We start from the raw sequence: 18,260 nt of genomic DNA on the forward strand, positions 1-18,260 counted from the left end.
GGGGGGGGGGGGGAGAGTGGTATCATGGAATTCTTTTAAGAAAACAAAATGCATAAAGCCAAGTATAGTCCCTACCACCAATATAATGCAGCATTTTTCTTAAACTAACTGTTTCCCAATAGCAGCTTTTAAAAAGTAATCTTTAATTTTTTTGGCACTTTATGCAGTGTTAGCATTAAATTAAAACTGATAGGAGACTTAGTCAAGTAGAGATACATTTCGGCTTGTGTCTTTATCAGTGTCACCATACTGTATATATATATATATATATATATATATATATACACACACACACACAGACACACACAGACACTCACACACACACACACATTTAAATAGAACTATGAGTACCACGACGTTTTGTTATGGAGAATATCTTTCACATTTGCATTTAACAAGGCACACTCCTTTTGTTTGAATGTGAACTCTTTGAACTGGGGGAGTGTGGGAAAGCCCTGGAGAGTAAAGTCACAAGTTATGACGTCATTAAGGCTCCCCGGACGCAATCTGGCTTTGTTTGCCTCTGGCTGCGCAGCAATGCCATTGTAATCTGGAGCACTCAATTGCTTCAGCAAAAAATTGAATATGTTTGTGTTCATCAGTAGCATCATGCAATAACAAGCACACATGTGTGTGTGTAGACAGCCTCCTTCCACTTAACCTTACCTAACCTAACCGTTACCTGGAAATGCAATACTGTGCTGCCAATCCTTTTTTTCTTTCTTTTTTTCGCTTAGTTTTTCTATGTTTTTTTTTAAATTAACGTTTATATATGTGAGATTAATAAATAGTATATACACTTTCAAAAAAGCTTTCAAGGTCATTTCAATGTGGAAAAACTGATATTTTGAAAATAAATAATATATATAAAAAAAATTCAAAATCGCTCTATACCATATAGATGTATAAAGTCTAACAAAACGAATTCAAAGTTTGAAACTGATTTTGTTTTTTTACAGTTACAATAGGAGCACCTAAACGATCGCCCATTGTCAACTTCAGATATACTAATACATGATGTCCTTTCCCTCCACTTGGTCTATGACGTCAGGCTTTCACTGCGTTAGAATGAATAGTCAATTGCCGTCACTAATTCTTTTGTTCGGTATTGAGCAACAAACAGCCCACTCTGTGGGAAACTGTTCCAGATTTGTACCCACAGTCTTCTATTTGCAGTAAGACCAAGGACACGTGTGACATCAGAAAGAATAAGGGTGGACAGGCATCACCGATAGAAGAGCGTAACGTTTCGCATAGTTTCCTCACTCCAGCTCTTCTGTTAAAATATTTATATTGAACTTTCCAAGCTGATCCATTTAATTAGCGGGCGTCATTTTAAAGAGTAACCGGAACAGTAAACAGATTTACTCAGGTTAACTGCCACATCATATCTAACAATAATGTACTTACCATCTGAATGGATCAGCATGCAGTGAACATACTGAAGAACGATCTCAAGTGAAATATATAACTGCAATATGTGTCGGCAAGATGAAATGATCTCAGTAATCCGCAGAATATTACACCACCAGCTCCAATCATTTTATAGATCCCGTCAAACGCGTAGAAAACAGAACGAGTCACAAGGATGGATTATTTTCGGCTAAATCTACCTGTCATTGTTTATACAGGACAGTAGTTCATCGGATCAAAGCCTGCTACACACAAGTCTTAACACTTGAAACTCTAGGAAAACATCCGCCGACATTAAAGCTCTCAGTCGGGCAGGCCTGGTGTGAATCGCAGGGATCAAACACCGGCGCCCTTCTTAAGTGTGATAAACACTGAGCTGTGAGCACACGCCCTGTATAAACATATTTCATTTCCCTCATTTTAATTTTCAAAAAATGGCTTTCTGATTTTTTGCTTTTTGCCAGTCAATCCATGCCAACACCGACACGTGTGCACCGTTATTTCTTTTATTACGTTTATATTCAGTTATTGTCGAAGACCTCTAGTTCCTTATTTCGAATCTTTGGTGTGTTTTAGTAACCACAGTAAAAACATCTAGCAAAGTCTAATAAAGCGTAGTGAAAGCATGGTAAAGCACAGGTAAGCATTGTAAAGAATAGCGAGAGCATATTGATAAACATGGCAAACCAGAATAAATTATGGGAAATGCATAGTAGCCTATAACCATGGGGAAAGCGTGGTAAATCTGCAAAAATAACCTACAAAAATACTGTGTAAACATGTCTAAGGGTGATGAAGCGAAGGGAGCGTGCCAGTCTATCCAAAATGAGTTTCCAGGAAGACTTTATTAGTTATAACCGCAATGTAACACACGGCTTCCTTGCATGTGCCTGACATATTTATGTGAACAGCGCTTCGCTTCAGTGGGAACCGTCTGATCTTTGCCTCCGGCAGCGGGTCTGAGTTTCGGAGGGTGGTTCTTTCCCAGGTTCCAGAAGCACAGGCCGTACACACAGCTCCCACACGCCGCTTTTACTGACACGCTCCCTCTATCGACCTGGGCGGGTCCCGCGGGTCTTCAGGCGACACGAAGGCAGTAAACCGTGGAGTAATCGATGTGATCTGCTGCTACTGACGCGCTCTGATTGGCTGCCGAGTGTGGGAAAGCAGGATAAGCCTCAGACCCACGAGATCTGACACAGCGCGTGGGCTATAAATACACGAGGTCCTTTGCCATAACCACAGACAAGCAACGGGCTAAAGCATTGCAAAAACAGATCTACTGACACCAAGCGTCAGGACTCAAGACAATGGCACCTTCCACCACGCACAGGGCTTTCCACGTGACAACCAAAGAACAAAATAAGGTAGGGTTTGTTTTAATATGGTTAATGCAGTTTTTTTTAAATATTCTTTTCTCATATTTCGTCTTGGTTGTTTGGAGGGCAAATCACTAAAACTGTTCCGTTTTTTCTCTACAGTTACGCAAACCGATTGTAGAAAAGATGCGCAGAGATCGCATCAACACCAGCATCGAGCAGCTCAAGACGCTGCTTCACAGGGAGTTTCATCAACAGCAGCCGGGTTCCAAGCTGGAGAAAGCTGACGTCTTAGAAATGACCGCGGGCTTCCTGAAAGGACAGGTCAAGACCAGCACCAAACTGGGCTATAGCCAGGGCTTTTCCCAGTGTCTGCAGGAGTCCCTCCGCTTCCTGTCTCTCCAGGCGCCCCAACAAGCCGCTGAGATGAGAGTGAAGGAGCATTTCCACGGTTCACAGAACTCCACCCAGAGTCGCTTCTCTCCCGAGCCTCTCCTGAACTCTGTACCTCCCCAGGTCTGCACGAAACAACCGGCCATCAGCAGCCCCACAGCAGCGTGGAGACCCTGGTAGATCAGACATTAAAGAAACAGAACACACACATCAAATGAAACTAGAGGAGAGCTTGCATTCAAGGTATTCTCTGCGGCGGTGTAGGAATGTATGAGTTCCGTGTATTGTTTCAGTTCACCTGATCAAGGCGAGAGATTCGAAATCTCGCTATTCTATAGAATGTGTTTTGAAATTAGAACACAGCATTGTTCTAACAGTGCGTTTGAATTCAGTTCTACAAGGTTTGTAGGTTTGCACTGATCTGCATTGTTGTATATTACAGTAATTGTATGGGATTGAAAATGTAAGAGAAATGTTCTCCGACCTTTCTGCTGTACACTCTTCTTTATTATAGAGATTGCTCTAGACATGTCCTGCCTTTTGTAAAGGCTTTACTGTGAACTATATTAGGTTCATACCGTATTGTACGTGCTGTCATGGCATATGAACAATATATATGTCAATGTACATTTTTATAATGAATGTGAATGAATGAATTAGCAAGGATGGTTTATATTGCTCTCTCTTGCTAACACTTGTATTTCAGTATCTGGAAAAAAAATGATGTTGTCGTGTTTTATATGAGGCCCCTGAGTAATAAATTCATTTAATTGTACTTTATGTGTTGAGTCGTTTCTTACAGCTTTCTGAAAGGACACTAGAACCCTTTATAAACACAAACACGTGTTCTCTTCCTTTACAAACCATGAAGACCATCCTCAATGACACACAGCGTCTAAAAGCATTAGCAAACTAGCACAGCTCCGTAGAGTCCCAAACACAGAGCGAGTGACTCCCCTGCATATTATATTCTGAAAAAAGGTCATCATTATCCCTCCACAACCTTGTGCTTCCACAACCTGGGAAAGCCCCGCCCACATTCCCACATTTTAATTAACTCCAAGGCGCAAGCTGCCATTAGCACGAATATGTTTGGCGCATGCCCATTCTTAGGAACTGTGACGCGCTAATTGAATGAAGTCTTGACTGTATGCTTGGACACGACTGCCCTGAAAGCCACTAGCTTCAGGACTAAACTCGTATCATAACTGCATGTAAGACCATGCCAGCTATTTTAAATACAGTAGTTTACAGGTCTTAGAAGGATACATCTGCTCAGAACTGCGGGCAGCTATATAGTATAATGTAAATAACGCCGCCCTAAACAGAGGAGTAAACACATCGTGTGTATCTGTGTCCATTCCTAACTGAGCTATACTGTGGACGAAGAGGTCACCTACAGCTTCATTTGTAGTTATATTTTATGTTTTGTTTTTTCAAACTCGCGTCTTGATGCCCATCCAAACGATTGATTCATCCATAGACAATTCAATAATAATTGTTGTTTTAGAATATACCCCCCCCCCCCAAGGAAACAAACAAACAAAAAAAAAAAAACCTCAGAAAAGGTTTGTGTTGTAAACCCTGTATCGTCGTGTTCCGGAGAGGACACCCGCTGTATAATTTTCAGAAACGTGTCTGGTTTGGCTCTCTGTTCCCCTAATAAAAACCGTTTGCATCAAAGGCGTGCAGTCTATCCCGGACAGCTTGAAACACAATAGAAAAAAACGCGCGGTTCCGCAGCCCGTGTCACCCCTACGTGTTAACACCTGGGACCTGAGAAAACACCGCCCCCAGGAACACACAGGCCAGTCCGGGAGATCAAATCCTTCTCATCGGGGCAAAGTGTGATTAGCACAGAGGTGTGGACACACGCCGCTCTTTTTATCTTATTTTATGACGGGCTGATTTTAATCATTTAACCACATCGCGCAAAATTACAAGGAAAGAAAGTTAAAGACAAAAACGTTGGGCTAGCAAACTTTAGAACAATAACGGCAGCCTGTATCGAGAGAAAACGTGCCAAATCTGGCTCTACAGACACACTCTCACTTCCTCAATAACACCAGTTGACATTAATTCGGTCAATTCAGGAAACGCGCAGGTGCGTGGACACTTTTTATTACAGAGGCCTGTAATTACGCTTAGTCTATATAGCACTGTGATTTAAACACTGTAGCCCTACAGCTTCGTGGTGCCGAGGTGATTATACGGTATATCTCATCGTGTACATTGTGGATGGCAATAGTTGTGCTCTCCTAACACATACAAGATAGCAAGCGCAGACTTAGTCTTACGTTTGGATGTATTGGCAGGTCACTTGTAGAACTGGTGCGTCTTTGTGGTTGTTTGCTCTGTAAAGCATGTTGAAAGAAGCTGCATCAAAAGCTTAATGAAACTGCCTAGGAAGAGAAGAAAACCTGCTGATGTTTTTAATGCGTTTGCTTTCAGGAAACTGTAATAATGGATCAAACACACGAAGTACGATTATGCAGGGGCCTCATTTAAAACATAACATATGTATACCTATTGTATATATTTTTTTATTGTTCACCAAAGTAAACTTGTAACAAGCAAATCAAATGTATATACCGTGTCCTTTGTGTCCTGAAAATAGATTAACACGCAACACGAGTTTGTTGAAAAGAGTTTTTCAAAGCCTATTATTTGCAAAATAATATAAGGTTTTGTTTTGCAGGAACTCATTTTGGAGTTTGGACACTTGAAAGGTGGGAAAACGCCCCCCCCCCATCCCCTCCCCCTCCCCCTCCCCCTCCACAAAGGAACACACAGACTCATCTCTAGTGCCAATCACAAAGATCAAATGTTTCTCATTGGAATGAAATCCACGGACAGGCGCCTTTGATTCTCCGAACCCCAATGCAACGCGCTACTAAAAGTATTGCCTGAATACATTACGGCTTGAAAGGCAACTCGTGATGCATATTTGGATACTGAATGCTATGAATGTGAAAATGTCCTACAGAAGTTAAGTGTCAGATAAACCCGCCATGAAGGTTTACGATAGGGAAAGGTGTGGGACTACTAAAACCAGAGCCTAAATATTATGCAAAGGGGCTGGGTCTTATTCAGTCTTTCACATTGGAGGGCTCGGTCTAGATTTATCATTTATTACCTTTTTTCATAATTTAATATGCAGGGGAGTGACTCGCTCTGTGTTTGGGACTCTACGGAGCTGTGCTAGTTTGCTAATGCTTTTAGACGCTGTGTGTCATTGGGGTTGGTCTTCATGGTTTGTAAAGGAAGAGAACACGTGTGTATGTTTATAAAGGGTTCTAGTGTCCTTTCAGAAAGCTGTAAGAAACGACTCAACACATAAAGTACAATTAAGTGAATTTATTACTCAGGGGCCTCATATAAAACACGATAACATATTTTTTTTCCAGATACTGAAATACAAGTGTTAGCAAGAGAGAGCAATATAAACTATCCTTGCTAATTCATTCATTAACATTCATTATAAAAATGTACATTGATATATATTGATATATTGTTCATATGCCATGACAGCACGTACAATACGGTATGAACCTAATATAGTTCACAGTAAAGCCTTTACAAAAGGCAGGACATGTCTAGAGCAATCTCTATAATAAAGAAGGGTGTACAGCAGAAAGGTCGGAGAACATTTCTCTTACATTTTCAATCCCATACAGTTACTGTAATATACAACAATGCAGATCAGTGCAAACCTGCAAACCTTGTAGAACTGAATTCAAACGCACTGTTAGAACAATGCTGTGTTCTCATTTCAAAACACATTCTATAGAATGGCGAGATTTCGAATCTCTCGCCTTGATCAGGTGAACTGAAACAATACACGGAACTCATACATTCCTACACCGCCGCAGAGAATACCTTGAATGCAAGCTCTCCTCTAGTTTCATTTGATGTGTGTGTTCTGTTTCTTTAATGTCTGATCTACCAGGGTCTCCACGCTGCTGTGGGGCTGCTGATGGCCGGTTGTTTCGTGCAGACCTGGGGAGGTACAGAGTTCAGGAGAGGCTCGGGAGAGAAGCGACTCTGGGTGGAGCTCTGTGATCCGTGGAAATGCTCCTTCACTCTCATCTCAGCGGCTTGTTGGGGCGCCTGGAGAGACAGGAAGCGGAGGGACTCCTGCAGACACTGGGAAAAGCCCTGGCTATAGCCCAGTTTGGTGCTGGTCTTGAGCTGTCCTTTCAGGAAGCCCGCGGTCATTTCTAAGATGTCAGCTTTCTCCAGCTTGGAACCCGGCTGCTGTTGATGAAACTCCCTGTGAAGCAGCGTCTTGAGCTGCTCGATGCTGGTGTTGATGCGATCTCTGCGCATCTTTTCTACAATCGGTTTGCGTAACTGTAGAGAGAAAACGGAACAGTTTTAGCGATTTGCCCTCCAAACAACCAAGACGAAATGTGAGAAAAGGATATTTAAAAAAAAACTGCATTAACCATATTGAAACAAACCCTACCTTATTTTGTTCTTTGGTTGTCACGTGGAAAGCCCTGTGCGTGGTGGAAGGTGCCATTGTCTTGAGTCCTGACGCTTGGTGTCAGTAGATCTGTTTCTGCAATGCTTTAGCCCGTTGCTTGTCTGTGGTTATGGCAAAGGACCTCGTGTATTTATAGCCCACGCGCTGTGTCAGATCTCGTGGGTCTGAGGCTTATCCTGCTTTCCCACACTCGGCAGCCAATCAGAGCGCGTCAGTAGCAGCAGATAACATCGATTACTCCACGGTTTACTGCCTTCGTGTCGCCTGAAGACCCGCGGGACCCGCCCAGGTCGATAGAGGGAGCGTGTCAGTAAAAGCGGCGTGTGGGAGCTGTGTGTACGGCCTGTGCTTCTGGAACCTGGGAAAGAACCACCCCCCGAAACTCAGACCCGCTGCCGGAGGCAAAGATCAGACGGTTCCCACTGAAGCGAAGCGCTGTTCACATAAATATGTCAGGCACATGCAAGGAAGCCGCGTGTTACATTGCGGTTATAACTAATAAAGTCTTCCTGGAAACTCATTTTGGATAGACTGGCACGCTCCATTCGCTTCATCACCCTTAGACAAGTTCAGGCAGTATTTTTGTAGGTTATTTTTGCAGATTTACCACGCTTTCCCCATGGTTATAGGCTACTATGCATTTCCCATCATTTAGATCAGACGCTTCCCACTGAAGCAAAAAATAATGGCAGAAAAAAACAAACCACAATACATTTGTACAGCATGTCACACATACAACTGCCACAGTCAAGCCATTTAAATAACAGTATACACGTAATACTACAAAAGCAGCCATTTTAAAAGTTACATTAAACCCCACTAAGATAAGAAATCCACTTAATAAAAGTGTGTTTTTAGATATATTGCATAATTGGTTCCTAAATAGTTTTTAAAACAAGTTTTCTTTTTAATATGATGGGCTTTTGTCGTTACAATTATGCCTTAAAAATCGATCGTAAAAAAAAAAAAAGACTTGTGTAGTCCAATGTGAAATAAATTAAGATTCCAGTTGCTTATTCTTTAAATGTTATGAGTCGGGATACATTCAGCCTGACCTCACACGCCCTATGAGCCGTTTAGCAAGACACGCTTCTAGTGTCGTGTTTTGAACGGCAAATCAGTCGTCCGAGTGTTTGAAACTCGCCCAGAAGCAGGACTCACACAAGCGAATGTCAATCCGGCATCGTCAAGGCGTGTTAGCCAGCTGTTTGAGCGAGAAGACAGCTCCTGGCAGCTGGTAATACCAATCCTGGTCAGGTGTTAAATTGAGTCGCTCACACTTTGGCGCTGTACAGTCCTCAGCTGGAAATAAATGTTTCTGTGTAGGCTGCTGTTTGTGTTGATAAAAGTTGATTAATATACTATAATACGACAACTCTACATTTGTATTACTCTCAATACTGTTATAATTGTATAGGCACCAGCCTTATAAGGAGGGTTTTAAACTTGAAAGAAAAAAAATAAACCGTTATTATAAACAATATCTACACTCCATAGCTAACCGTTGAAAATGACGTAATGCTCCCAGCATACACCCCATTGGCGCCTGACCTTCACTAGAAAGACAACGACGCAATACTTGGTATTGTTATTAACGCGCCATGAATTAGACAAGATAAAAGGCCGAAGGAGGTGAGCCTCGGGCTTGTTTGAGTTTCCCACACTTTGATATAGGCCATCCGGTGGCTCTTGAGACAATAGACAGTCAACGGTTAAAAATCAATAAATAAAATAATAGTTATTGACTTCATGGTTAAGTGACTGTCTGTCAGTCAATAAGAGACAGAGACTGCGAGCACGGGATTCGGTTGTGTTTATGTTAATTACATTGCTGCTTGTAAGATCGACCTTGGACACGTTTGATAGTCGTGTAGCCTCCGACTCTAAAAAATATTGCAATAATCAGCCAAGAAAAACAAAATAATGTTGGTACTTACCAGTCTAGTAGCAATCCCAGCGGGCACCTCCGTGTGCAAACCCCTTCCTGTGTTTTTATGCCTATTAAACCGGGAAATCGATATTCTTGATACTTTAGATCCATATGATTTTCCCAGTAGAGATAGTCCCTTTGACCATGGCCTCAGTCGTAACCCCTTATTTTTAAGAAGGCTTGAATTGTTGTTTTAGTTTACTGTGGGCACTTGAACGCCACGCACACTCCCCACTCTCATCAAATACAACATTCAACCTTAATTAGCGCACCTGTTGAGACAAGAGATTGGGATTCTCTTAAAGGAACAGATCCCTTCATTAAAACGGGGCTGTTTAAAATGGTATTGTCCATAATCCAAGTGTAACTGGGTTAAGGGCAGGTTGGGGTAAAGCTCACTTTGAATAAAATCAAAGTGAGCTGTCTTTATGAGTTTGTCACAGAGCCACAGAAGCATTTATTGAAGCATGGGTATGAATCGTTTTACACTTCAATAGGGCCGGTTGGGAATTTTAGGTACAGTCAAAGTCCAGTCACGGGACACGCGTTAAGGCACACTTCTATTGTTTCTGGTTTTAAAAAGGGGCGTTTGGGAGAGATCAAACGGTGAGAAGGAGCGTGGGAAACAGGCTAAGTTAAAATCACAGTTTGCAGTGCCAACACTTCTAACAATCGCTAAGCCTGAGGGTAAGGACTTGTGTTTGTAGTACGTTCTAAACAGCAACGCTTTGGAGCGTTAAAAAATAAAACCAAATCAATACAAAACAAACCAAAACTAAACAAACCCCTCCTTAAATGGAATGGCTCATGCTTCAGTGTATGACCTTTAATAAATATGGACATATGCTGTTCCTAATTAATAAAACAGTATATAACAAAAATCTACTTTCTATTACTCAGTTTGCAAACTAAAAAATAATGACGATTTCCGAAGTCAGGAAAACACGTTATTGTAAAACGAATTCAAAGATTGCTACTGAGATTAAGTGTTCCAAGTGATTTAAACACAGCGAAGTGCTGCTTGAAACAAAAACGTGAACTCGTGTATTTCACTGTATTCTAGGCATAGCAAGTTATTAATTATTGATTAATACCGAATATTGTATCTCGCTGTAATTGACAGCATGTGGACACTCAACTAGAAGTTATATGCTCGTATATTTAATATTTAAGACTCTTCATATTGTATTATTTTATTAAAACATTCAGTGCCCCATGGTGTGGGTTTATCTGTCAGAATAGTATACTGGTCACCCTGAACACTATTTCAGCTTTTTTAATGGGGTGTCACTTGGTGTTGATAAAAACATATTATAACAAATAGTTATTTAACAATTACAACCCCATGGATCACTATCAAACAACTACTGGGAGAGCTTTGGAAACTTATGTGCCTGTACGTGTCAAATGATAGCTACTATTATTGTTATGTGGTAAGAGTTACTGTATCAACATAAAATTATTTTATGACAGTTCATACTATATATATATATATAGATAGATAGATAGATAGATAGATAGATAGATAGATAGATAGATAGATAGATAGATAGATAGATAGATAGATAGATCGATAGATCCCCTGAACCAAGGCATAAGAACTAAGAACACAAACCATATGCAGTTCAAAGTATTTATTCTGAGTGTATTATATAATCATACAAGAGTATGCTTAAACGCTTCCATCAACAGAAATACATTAAAGAATAATCATTAAAACATGATCGGTAAACAAACAAACAAACAAACGACTAAACTATAATATTAATGTGCCCATTATACACGATAGTGCTTCCAATCACAGATTGTTACAAATAGGACGATACAAATTGACATCGTGCCATTACAAAAGGCAACTAAGATTCTTTATGACAAAACAAAAAGTTTTTAAAACTTCCCATAACGATAAAGAATACACTGGAGAACGTTTCTCCTACGAATGTATACAGTTATATGCATTCATAGCATTCCACAAAGTGATTTAACAATGACAGTATACACATTGAAATGCACACATAAATACTCCCTTTCATTGAAGGCAACATGTTGAAAATATCTCAAAAACAGACCAGTAACTAATTGACCCAATACCTTTATAAAAGGCGACTATCATACTCTTCAGGTAAAACAAACACATTGACGTTTCTCCTGTATAAGTAGCCCTAATAAGTACAGGACCACTGTCACAAACTACAGAAATAACCATTCTGTAAACTCACGGCGTACATATTAAACATATTGTAAAATGATGTGCTAACATGTATATACAACCGCCCTTCAACATGAAGGCAACGTGGAACAATCTTAAAAGCGGAAATAAACATTCCATACTAGTGGAGGGTTTAAAGCCCCTCTCCGGGTTTAGTCGCGAGAACAAGTTCTTTGGAATTGCAACAGATCTACCAAGGTCTCCACACTGCTCTCTCAGGGCTCGGCACCACGGGCTTGGTGAAGGTCTGGCCAGCGGGAGCAGTCACCGGAGACGCAGGGAAACCGGAGCCCGTGACGGCGTTCTTGTCTCCCTGGAAGTGGTTCAGCAGCCGCGCCCCTTTCTGAGGCGCGCACAGAGACATGAAGTGCAGGGTCTCCTGTAGACACCGGGAATAGCCCTCGTTGTAGTCCACCCGCGGGGCTACTGGATCACGCCTCAGCTGCTGCTTCAGGAAGCTCACGGTCATCTCTAAGACGTCAGCTTTATCCAGCTTGCAGCTGGGCTCGTTCTTCTGGAGCACTTTCTCCAGGATCGTCTTGAGCTGCTCGATGCTGTTGTTGATGCGGTCTCGGCGCATTTTTTCCACCACTGGTTTTCTTAACTTCACAGAAAAAAAAAAAAAACGTTTAGTGATCTGTGCATTCAGAACAACAATAACTAAAAAAAACATGACATTATTAAAGCACTGCAAATATTGCTTTCATGTATAGTCATACTTACTTTGTTTTTTTCTTTATTGGTGAGCTTGAGGTCAGAGTGTTCATTGTCGAAGTTGCACGGTGACATTCTCGTTTCGGCGACGATGTGTTGTCAGAGAGCGCTGAGCGGTTTCTGGTTCTTGTGAGGGCTCTCCTCTTGTATTTATGACGCATGATTTGCATCTGAATGCATGGGTCCCTTGCTCGGTTAGGTTTCCCACACTCAGTAGCCAATCGGCGGATCCCACAGGACAATAGGAGAAACATCGATTACTGCATGGTTAAGTGACTCGTCCTGCGGGTTATCAGCATGAAAAACGGGCATGTGTCATGTGTCTGTTTTTTAATAACCTGGGAAAGTTCCACCCACTATAACAGAAGCCGGTTGCAGGTAGCCGAGATCAAACACAGCGCTGATAGAGAATTGTAAAAACCAAATAGATTGCACTTCGCAACTGTAAGATCCTTTGATGCTACATCTGCATACACTGTCCCAATACTTGATCGAGGCATTGTGAACCTGCAAGAACCGTGGTTATATATTTCAACCATACCCAGTAAGAGCTCAATAGATATTTCTTAATTATAATTATTAGAATTGTCAACAGTAAACCGTAAGTGTGTATTGTGCTTTTCACGTGGTTATATTATACATTTACCATAGTTTACCCCAATTTGCCAGGTTTATTAATATGCTTAACCATACCTCTCCATTTTTTACAATGCTTGCCTATGCTTTACCATGCTTTATTATAATTTTCTATTTTATTTAAACTTTTATAAGGTGATTGTAATGTTTATTTCAATGGATCTGATCACAAACAATAATACAAAAAATGGGAGAAATTCAGGTTTTATTCCTGTTTTTGGTTCAGACACACACACACACACACGCACACACACACACACACACACACACACGCACACACACACACACACGCGCGTTCTTATTGGGAATGTCGAACAAAAGGCAGCTGTCAATCTCCATCAATAAAGGGCACGCTTCTTTTGTCCCGGCTCCCTGAGAAAACTGAGCAGTGAATGGGTGAACAGTGTGGGAAACTCCGCCGAGCGCTCACCCACACGCCCTGAAGTCAATAGGAGAGATTTCACAACGGCAAGCGTCGCTTTCATGATACCTGCGGAGATTAGATAAAGAAAGAACCACAGACCCTTATTTTACCCTGGCGCTTACAGTCCAAAAACAGCCACCTGCTTTGCCTTGCGGAATTCTTGCGTGCGCCTAACCTGCAAGACCACGCATGTATTTCAAACATCAGCAGATGCACACACAGAAAAAAACACCCAGTCCCAATAATAAAACAATGGCTGAAGAAACGTATTATTTTACTGTGTAACCAAGCCGTTAAAACGGGAACCACTGACACAACCGCAACAGCAGCCGACTGCTGCCCCTTGAGGAGCTATTGTTCGGCTTGTTGGTTCAGCTTATCAGTCTTCGTGGTACACACCTGAATGGACTTTAGATAGATTTACAAAACGAACTACAGCTGTCAAGCTAACACTCTATCGAACGTGGGAAATATTAAGCATTCGGATTCTCACAGGTAGCATTCCAAAAGCAAGAGCCAGGTGTGTTGGGTGAAAGTGACGCGTGGAACAGGCAGTATGTTGGCTGGCATGTTTTGATACGATAAAGTGACTTAAAGGAAATTGCGCAGGTATTTGAGAACACTTTTCAAAAGATTACCAAGGTTTATAACAGACAGGTGCAACTAAATATTCTTTCATAGAAAAAAGGGGGCGAATTTAAAATGTGTAAATATCCGTTTAAATATGTTACATGTTTGTTTTTTTAATATACTGTGAGAAAGATTATGTTGTTTAATTTCCAAATATTTAAGGAATTAAATACAATTATATGAACTGTATGCGCGCTGGTTTTGAAAACTGTAGCCCAGACACCTGTCGCATGTGATAGATAATTGTGAAGGCCAGGTACTGATTAAGAAAGGAAAATATTGTCTGTCTGACCAGTGTGGGAACTCTCGAAGCAAACTACATCTGCACTGGATTACAAATGGAATATATAATATAAATACAGTGTGACTGAACCGGTTCTCCTCCCCCACTGAAATAGACGTCAGACAGACTTAATTAAATGAAACACTTTTAATTTATATTATTATTATTTTTTTTAATCTCCAATGCCGTTTTGAAAACACTTCACAACTGTAACTCGCAAACAACAGCTGTTTCATGTCAGGACCCGAAGCATTTACAATGCAAGACAGACACTTCGCACACCTGTCTCCCAGCAACCCCAGCCTGCGCGTCAGCTCCACACCTGTTGAAGCTTGAGCGGCTCACTGCACAACTCCTCCTCCAGAGTTCAGCACGCGGAGGCCCACCCAGTAAGCTGGCGCCTGTCCAACCGAAGGGCTCCTGTACTCGACTGTCCTGCTGGTGCTGTCTGGAGTCCTCATGGGGATGTGTACCATCACGTTCACACGCTTTGAAACAAAGACAACGGCAACTTTTTTTTTGCAATAATTGTAATTACAAGCTTTATGTCGTTTCCTTTCAGAAAATGTGTCTTTTTGCACTTGCTTAAAAAGCACAGATAATTTACACCATTATTACTACTACTGTAAAATACAACTGTACAGGTTATCAAGTTAAATATTATTATTTATTTCTTAGCAGACGCCCTTATCCAGGGTGACTTACAATTGTTACAAGGTATCACATTATACATTATTTTACATTATACAGATATCACATTATTTTTACATACAATTACCCATTTATACAGTTGGGTTTTTACTGGAGCAATCTAGGTAAAGTACCTTGCTCAAGGCTACAACAGCAGTGTCCCCCACTGGGGATTGAACCCACGACCCTCCCGTCAAGAGTCCAGAGCCCTAACCACTACTCCACACTGCTGCCGTTTTTCATGTTGATAACCCGCTGCCTAAATACTTTTCAGGAACGTCAAACTGTGTATTTATTCCGTACAAACATTCTCTAAATATAAGTGACCAGTTGCAGCTTCATGAATAGTCCCAATATAGACCCAGCAACGCATCTGTTCTAGAGGAATGTGTGAGCCCGGGCCGGCCTTGCTTTCCCACACTCAGTGCATTCACTGCCCAGGGCAGCGCACAAAGGAAGTGTGGCTGTTTAGAGAGTTAGCCCAGCCTTGACTTCCAATGGGCCATCTGGACATCAGCAAGCCAGCAGTGTCAATCACTTATCTATCTCGCATTGAACTTAAAGGGAAATCAACAGTGTACTCACCACAGTTAATAAGGAGTTACTAAACGGGTATTTTTCCCTATATCAAAAGTTGCTGAAATAAAGTGTATTTTGTAAATGTTAAACAGCATTATTTTTGCACAGCTGCAAAGTATACTTATTATTACACATAATAATCATAATAAAAGTATCACTATATATATATATATATATATATATATATATATATATATATATATATATATATATATATATATATATATATATATATATATATATATATATATGTGTGTGTGTTTATGAATTTTTAATTAAGACGTGCTATTTGTATAATTACAATTTTAAGCATAGCAATGTGTCCTAAATACCATATTTCAAAGTAATTCTGATGCAGGCTAATTTTCCCGCCAGTTCCCTTTCATTACTCCCCTGTGAATGGCACACCACGGAATTCAAGAGGGGGTTATTTGACCATCTTTATTCCCCTTGTTTGTATCCAGCATTCAGCACCTGTTCAGCTGCTGGAGAGCTCTTGTCATCATTATAGTGGCAGCTTATTGTGCCCCCAGAATCAGTGAAGGATCCCTGAGTGTGGGAATCCCTTTCCACATTTATTTTTAGTGAATAGACATATTCAGCTTCAACCCACAAACAACAGCCTAGACGCCACATAACTACTTGCATGATGAATATGACACCCAGCAAAAAAAGAAAAGAAATAAGGCATCTGAATTAGCAGCAGACCTTTGTGGATCACTGAATAGTTCTGTATTGTTTTCATTTCTCTACCATCCAGGGAAACGGATATCTGAAAGGCTCTGTGTAAACCAGTGCTCAGTGGGGAAGGCGCTTCATAAAGAATTCCCTAGCAAATAACAGCAGGCTTGGCAAAAGCAAGCACAGGCCTTTCTGGCACTGACTCTTGGGACGAACAAGAATGTTTGGACTAGCACAACACCAAACAAACGCTTGGCGAATATTCTTAGCAACAACATTATTTTTTTAAAAAGTGCTTACTCGATTCAACCAACAACGACATCCTGTTTTCACATCTAAATTAAACAAGCCATGTTGTGCCTCTCAAGGAGTCATACAGGGCTTAGACGCACAGGGGTTAGACACACAAGTCCAGATACATTATAGTTTTTTTTTTTTTCATGGGCTTAGGACCAGAATACATCCAGGACAGTGGACTTGGAAACCAGATAGATCAATGGGTTGCAGACCCAGAATCGGATGAGATGGTCATATTAGAGTAATTTAGAGGGGTGAGATAGATCCAGACCAAGGACTGAGACAAAGACAAATGATTGGACCAAGTCTAATGGGTTAAACACCATTGACCATAGACCAATGGAGGTAGACACCGATGGACCCAGGTGAATGGGTTAGCCCTGTGGATTAGCCAGAATGAGTCAAAGACCTGGTTTCCTGTAAACTGGGCTGGTGATTCTACTTCTACCTGTCTGTCTGTCCATTAACTGAAAAGACCATTCATATCTTTAAACCATCTGTCAGTTTGTGTCCTAGTTCATCTGCCTTTCCCCCCTTGCTTTAACTGTTAAAATAGGTTTTATCATATTGCAATAAACTATTTTTTTTTCTGTGCACTGTACACTGTGGAGAAAACCCACGTGTTAATGCAAGACAACCTTTTTTTTTCTTTATCTGAGATTCGATAGAAACACTCTCTGGGCTTGATTAACACGTCTGTTTTTTTCTTTATCTGAGATTCGATAGAAACGCTCTCTGGGCTTGATTAACACGTCTGTTTTCTCTTCCTGATTCACAGCCACATACCGCTGGCCCTTTTGTGTAGCAGATGTCTTCTTCAAACAGGAATCTTGGAGTCTGAGCTCCTCTTACTTTCCCACACGCTGTATCCACACAGACAACAATGGAAGCGTGCCTATTAGACATGCCTTTCTCTAGCATCCCATTCCCTATGGATCATCTGGATAGGAATCAATGCAATTTATTTCAACTGTTATCAATTAAAAAATGTGCCAACATTGCAGATTGGGGCAACGAGTCTTGTAGTCTTAAAATTCCATCTAGAAAATAGGAAGTGAAAGACAATGTTGCAGAGAACTTTAAATTAAACTCACTAAACACGTTTTAATTAGCAAGCAATGATCTAGTTATTGTTGGCTAATTAAAAGCGTATTGAATGTGGCTCAATGCAGTCCGTGTTTAGACCACAACGTGTGCGGTATAATTCTATTAACACGGAAAGTTACTTACAGCCTAGGTTTGTTAAGTAATTAAAAAAAATGTAATTAGAAAAGGTCTGAAACAATGCACACCTATAATGTGAATAATTAATAATGCACGCTGAATTTATAAAAATGCATTTTGCTACACACAAGCAGTTATACTAAGAATTATTATTATTATTATTATTATTATTATTATTATTATTATTATTATTAGTTGTTGTTGTTAGGTCTGTTATTAATGACATTACTTTAGACTTAGACTTAGAATTAATTTTGTATTTAGATTAATAAAGTCGATTTACTAAAATTACCAGCTAAAGCGTTGTTTTTATTGAACTTTAATTGAAAAAAAAAATACATCTGAACTG

At 40.6% G+C, this 18,260-nt stretch overlaps 3 protein-coding genes across 3 annotated transcripts; 1 reads left to right on the plus strand and 2 right to left on the minus strand.

The window, feature by feature from the left end:
* The first annotated feature begins 2,411 nt into the window (after positions 1-2,411).
* Positions 2,412-3,900, plus strand: LOC117963592 (transcription factor HES-5-like). Its single transcript, XM_058993010.1, has 2 exons — positions 2,412-2,780; positions 2,895-3,900. The coding sequence occupies exons 1-2, from the start codon at positions 2,724-2,726 to the stop codon at positions 3,303-3,305; spliced, it is 468 nt and encodes a 155-aa protein (XP_058848993.1). The 5' UTR covers positions 2,412-2,723; the 3' UTR covers positions 3,306-3,900.
* Positions 3,901-6,465: 2,565 nt separating this feature from the next.
* Positions 6,466-8,075, minus strand: LOC117425498 (transcription factor HES-5-like). Its single transcript, XM_034042459.3, has 2 exons — positions 7,594-8,075; positions 6,466-7,478 (listed from the first exon to the last, which is right to left on the minus strand). The coding sequence occupies exons 1-2, from the start codon at positions 7,648-7,650 to the stop codon at positions 7,068-7,070; spliced, it is 468 nt and encodes a 155-aa protein (XP_033898350.3). The 5' UTR covers positions 7,651-8,075; the 3' UTR covers positions 6,466-7,067.
* Positions 8,076-11,163: 3,088 nt separating this feature from the next.
* LOC117425496 (transcription factor HES-5-like) lies at positions 11,164-12,617 on the minus strand. Its single transcript, XM_034042457.3, has 2 exons — positions 12,477-12,617; positions 11,164-12,357 (listed from the first exon to the last, which is right to left on the minus strand). The coding sequence occupies exons 1-2, from the start codon at positions 12,540-12,542 to the stop codon at positions 11,944-11,946; spliced, it is 480 nt and encodes a 159-aa protein (XP_033898348.3). The 5' UTR covers positions 12,543-12,617; the 3' UTR covers positions 11,164-11,943.
* Between the last annotated feature and the right edge of the window lie 5,643 nt (positions 12,618-18,260).

Source organism: Acipenser ruthenus, chromosome 20 (genome assembly GCF_902713425.1).
Source record: "Acipenser ruthenus chromosome 20, fAciRut3.2 maternal haplotype, whole genome shotgun sequence".
In the NCBI taxonomy this organism is placed as follows: domain Eukaryota; kingdom Metazoa; phylum Chordata; class Actinopteri; order Acipenseriformes; family Acipenseridae; genus Acipenser; species Acipenser ruthenus.

Excerpts from the sequence above, each read along its gene's own strand:
- LOC117425496 (XM_034042457.3), bottom strand. The coding sequence starts at position 12,542 with ATGTCACCGTGCAACTTCGACAATGAACACTCTGACCTCAAGCTCACC. Across the intron at positions 12,358-12,476 it reads CCAATAAAGAAAAAAACAAA|TTAAGAAAACCAGTGGTGGA; the intron begins GTAAGTATGACT and ends TTTTCTGTGAAG.
- LOC117963592 (XM_058993010.1), top strand. The coding sequence starts at position 2,724 with ATGGCACCTTCCACCACGCACAGGGCTTTCCACGTGACAACCAAAGAA. Across the intron at positions 2,781-2,894 it reads CAACCAAAGAACAAAATAAG|TTACGCAAACCGATTGTAGA; the intron begins GTAGGGTTTGTT and ends TTTTCTCTACAG.
- LOC117425498 (XM_034042459.3), bottom strand. The coding sequence starts at position 7,650 with ATGGCACCTTCCACCACGCACAGGGCTTTCCACGTGACAACCAAAGAA. Across the intron at positions 7,479-7,593 it reads CAACCAAAGAACAAAATAAG|TTACGCAAACCGATTGTAGA; the intron begins GTAGGGTTTGTT and ends TTCTCTCTACAG.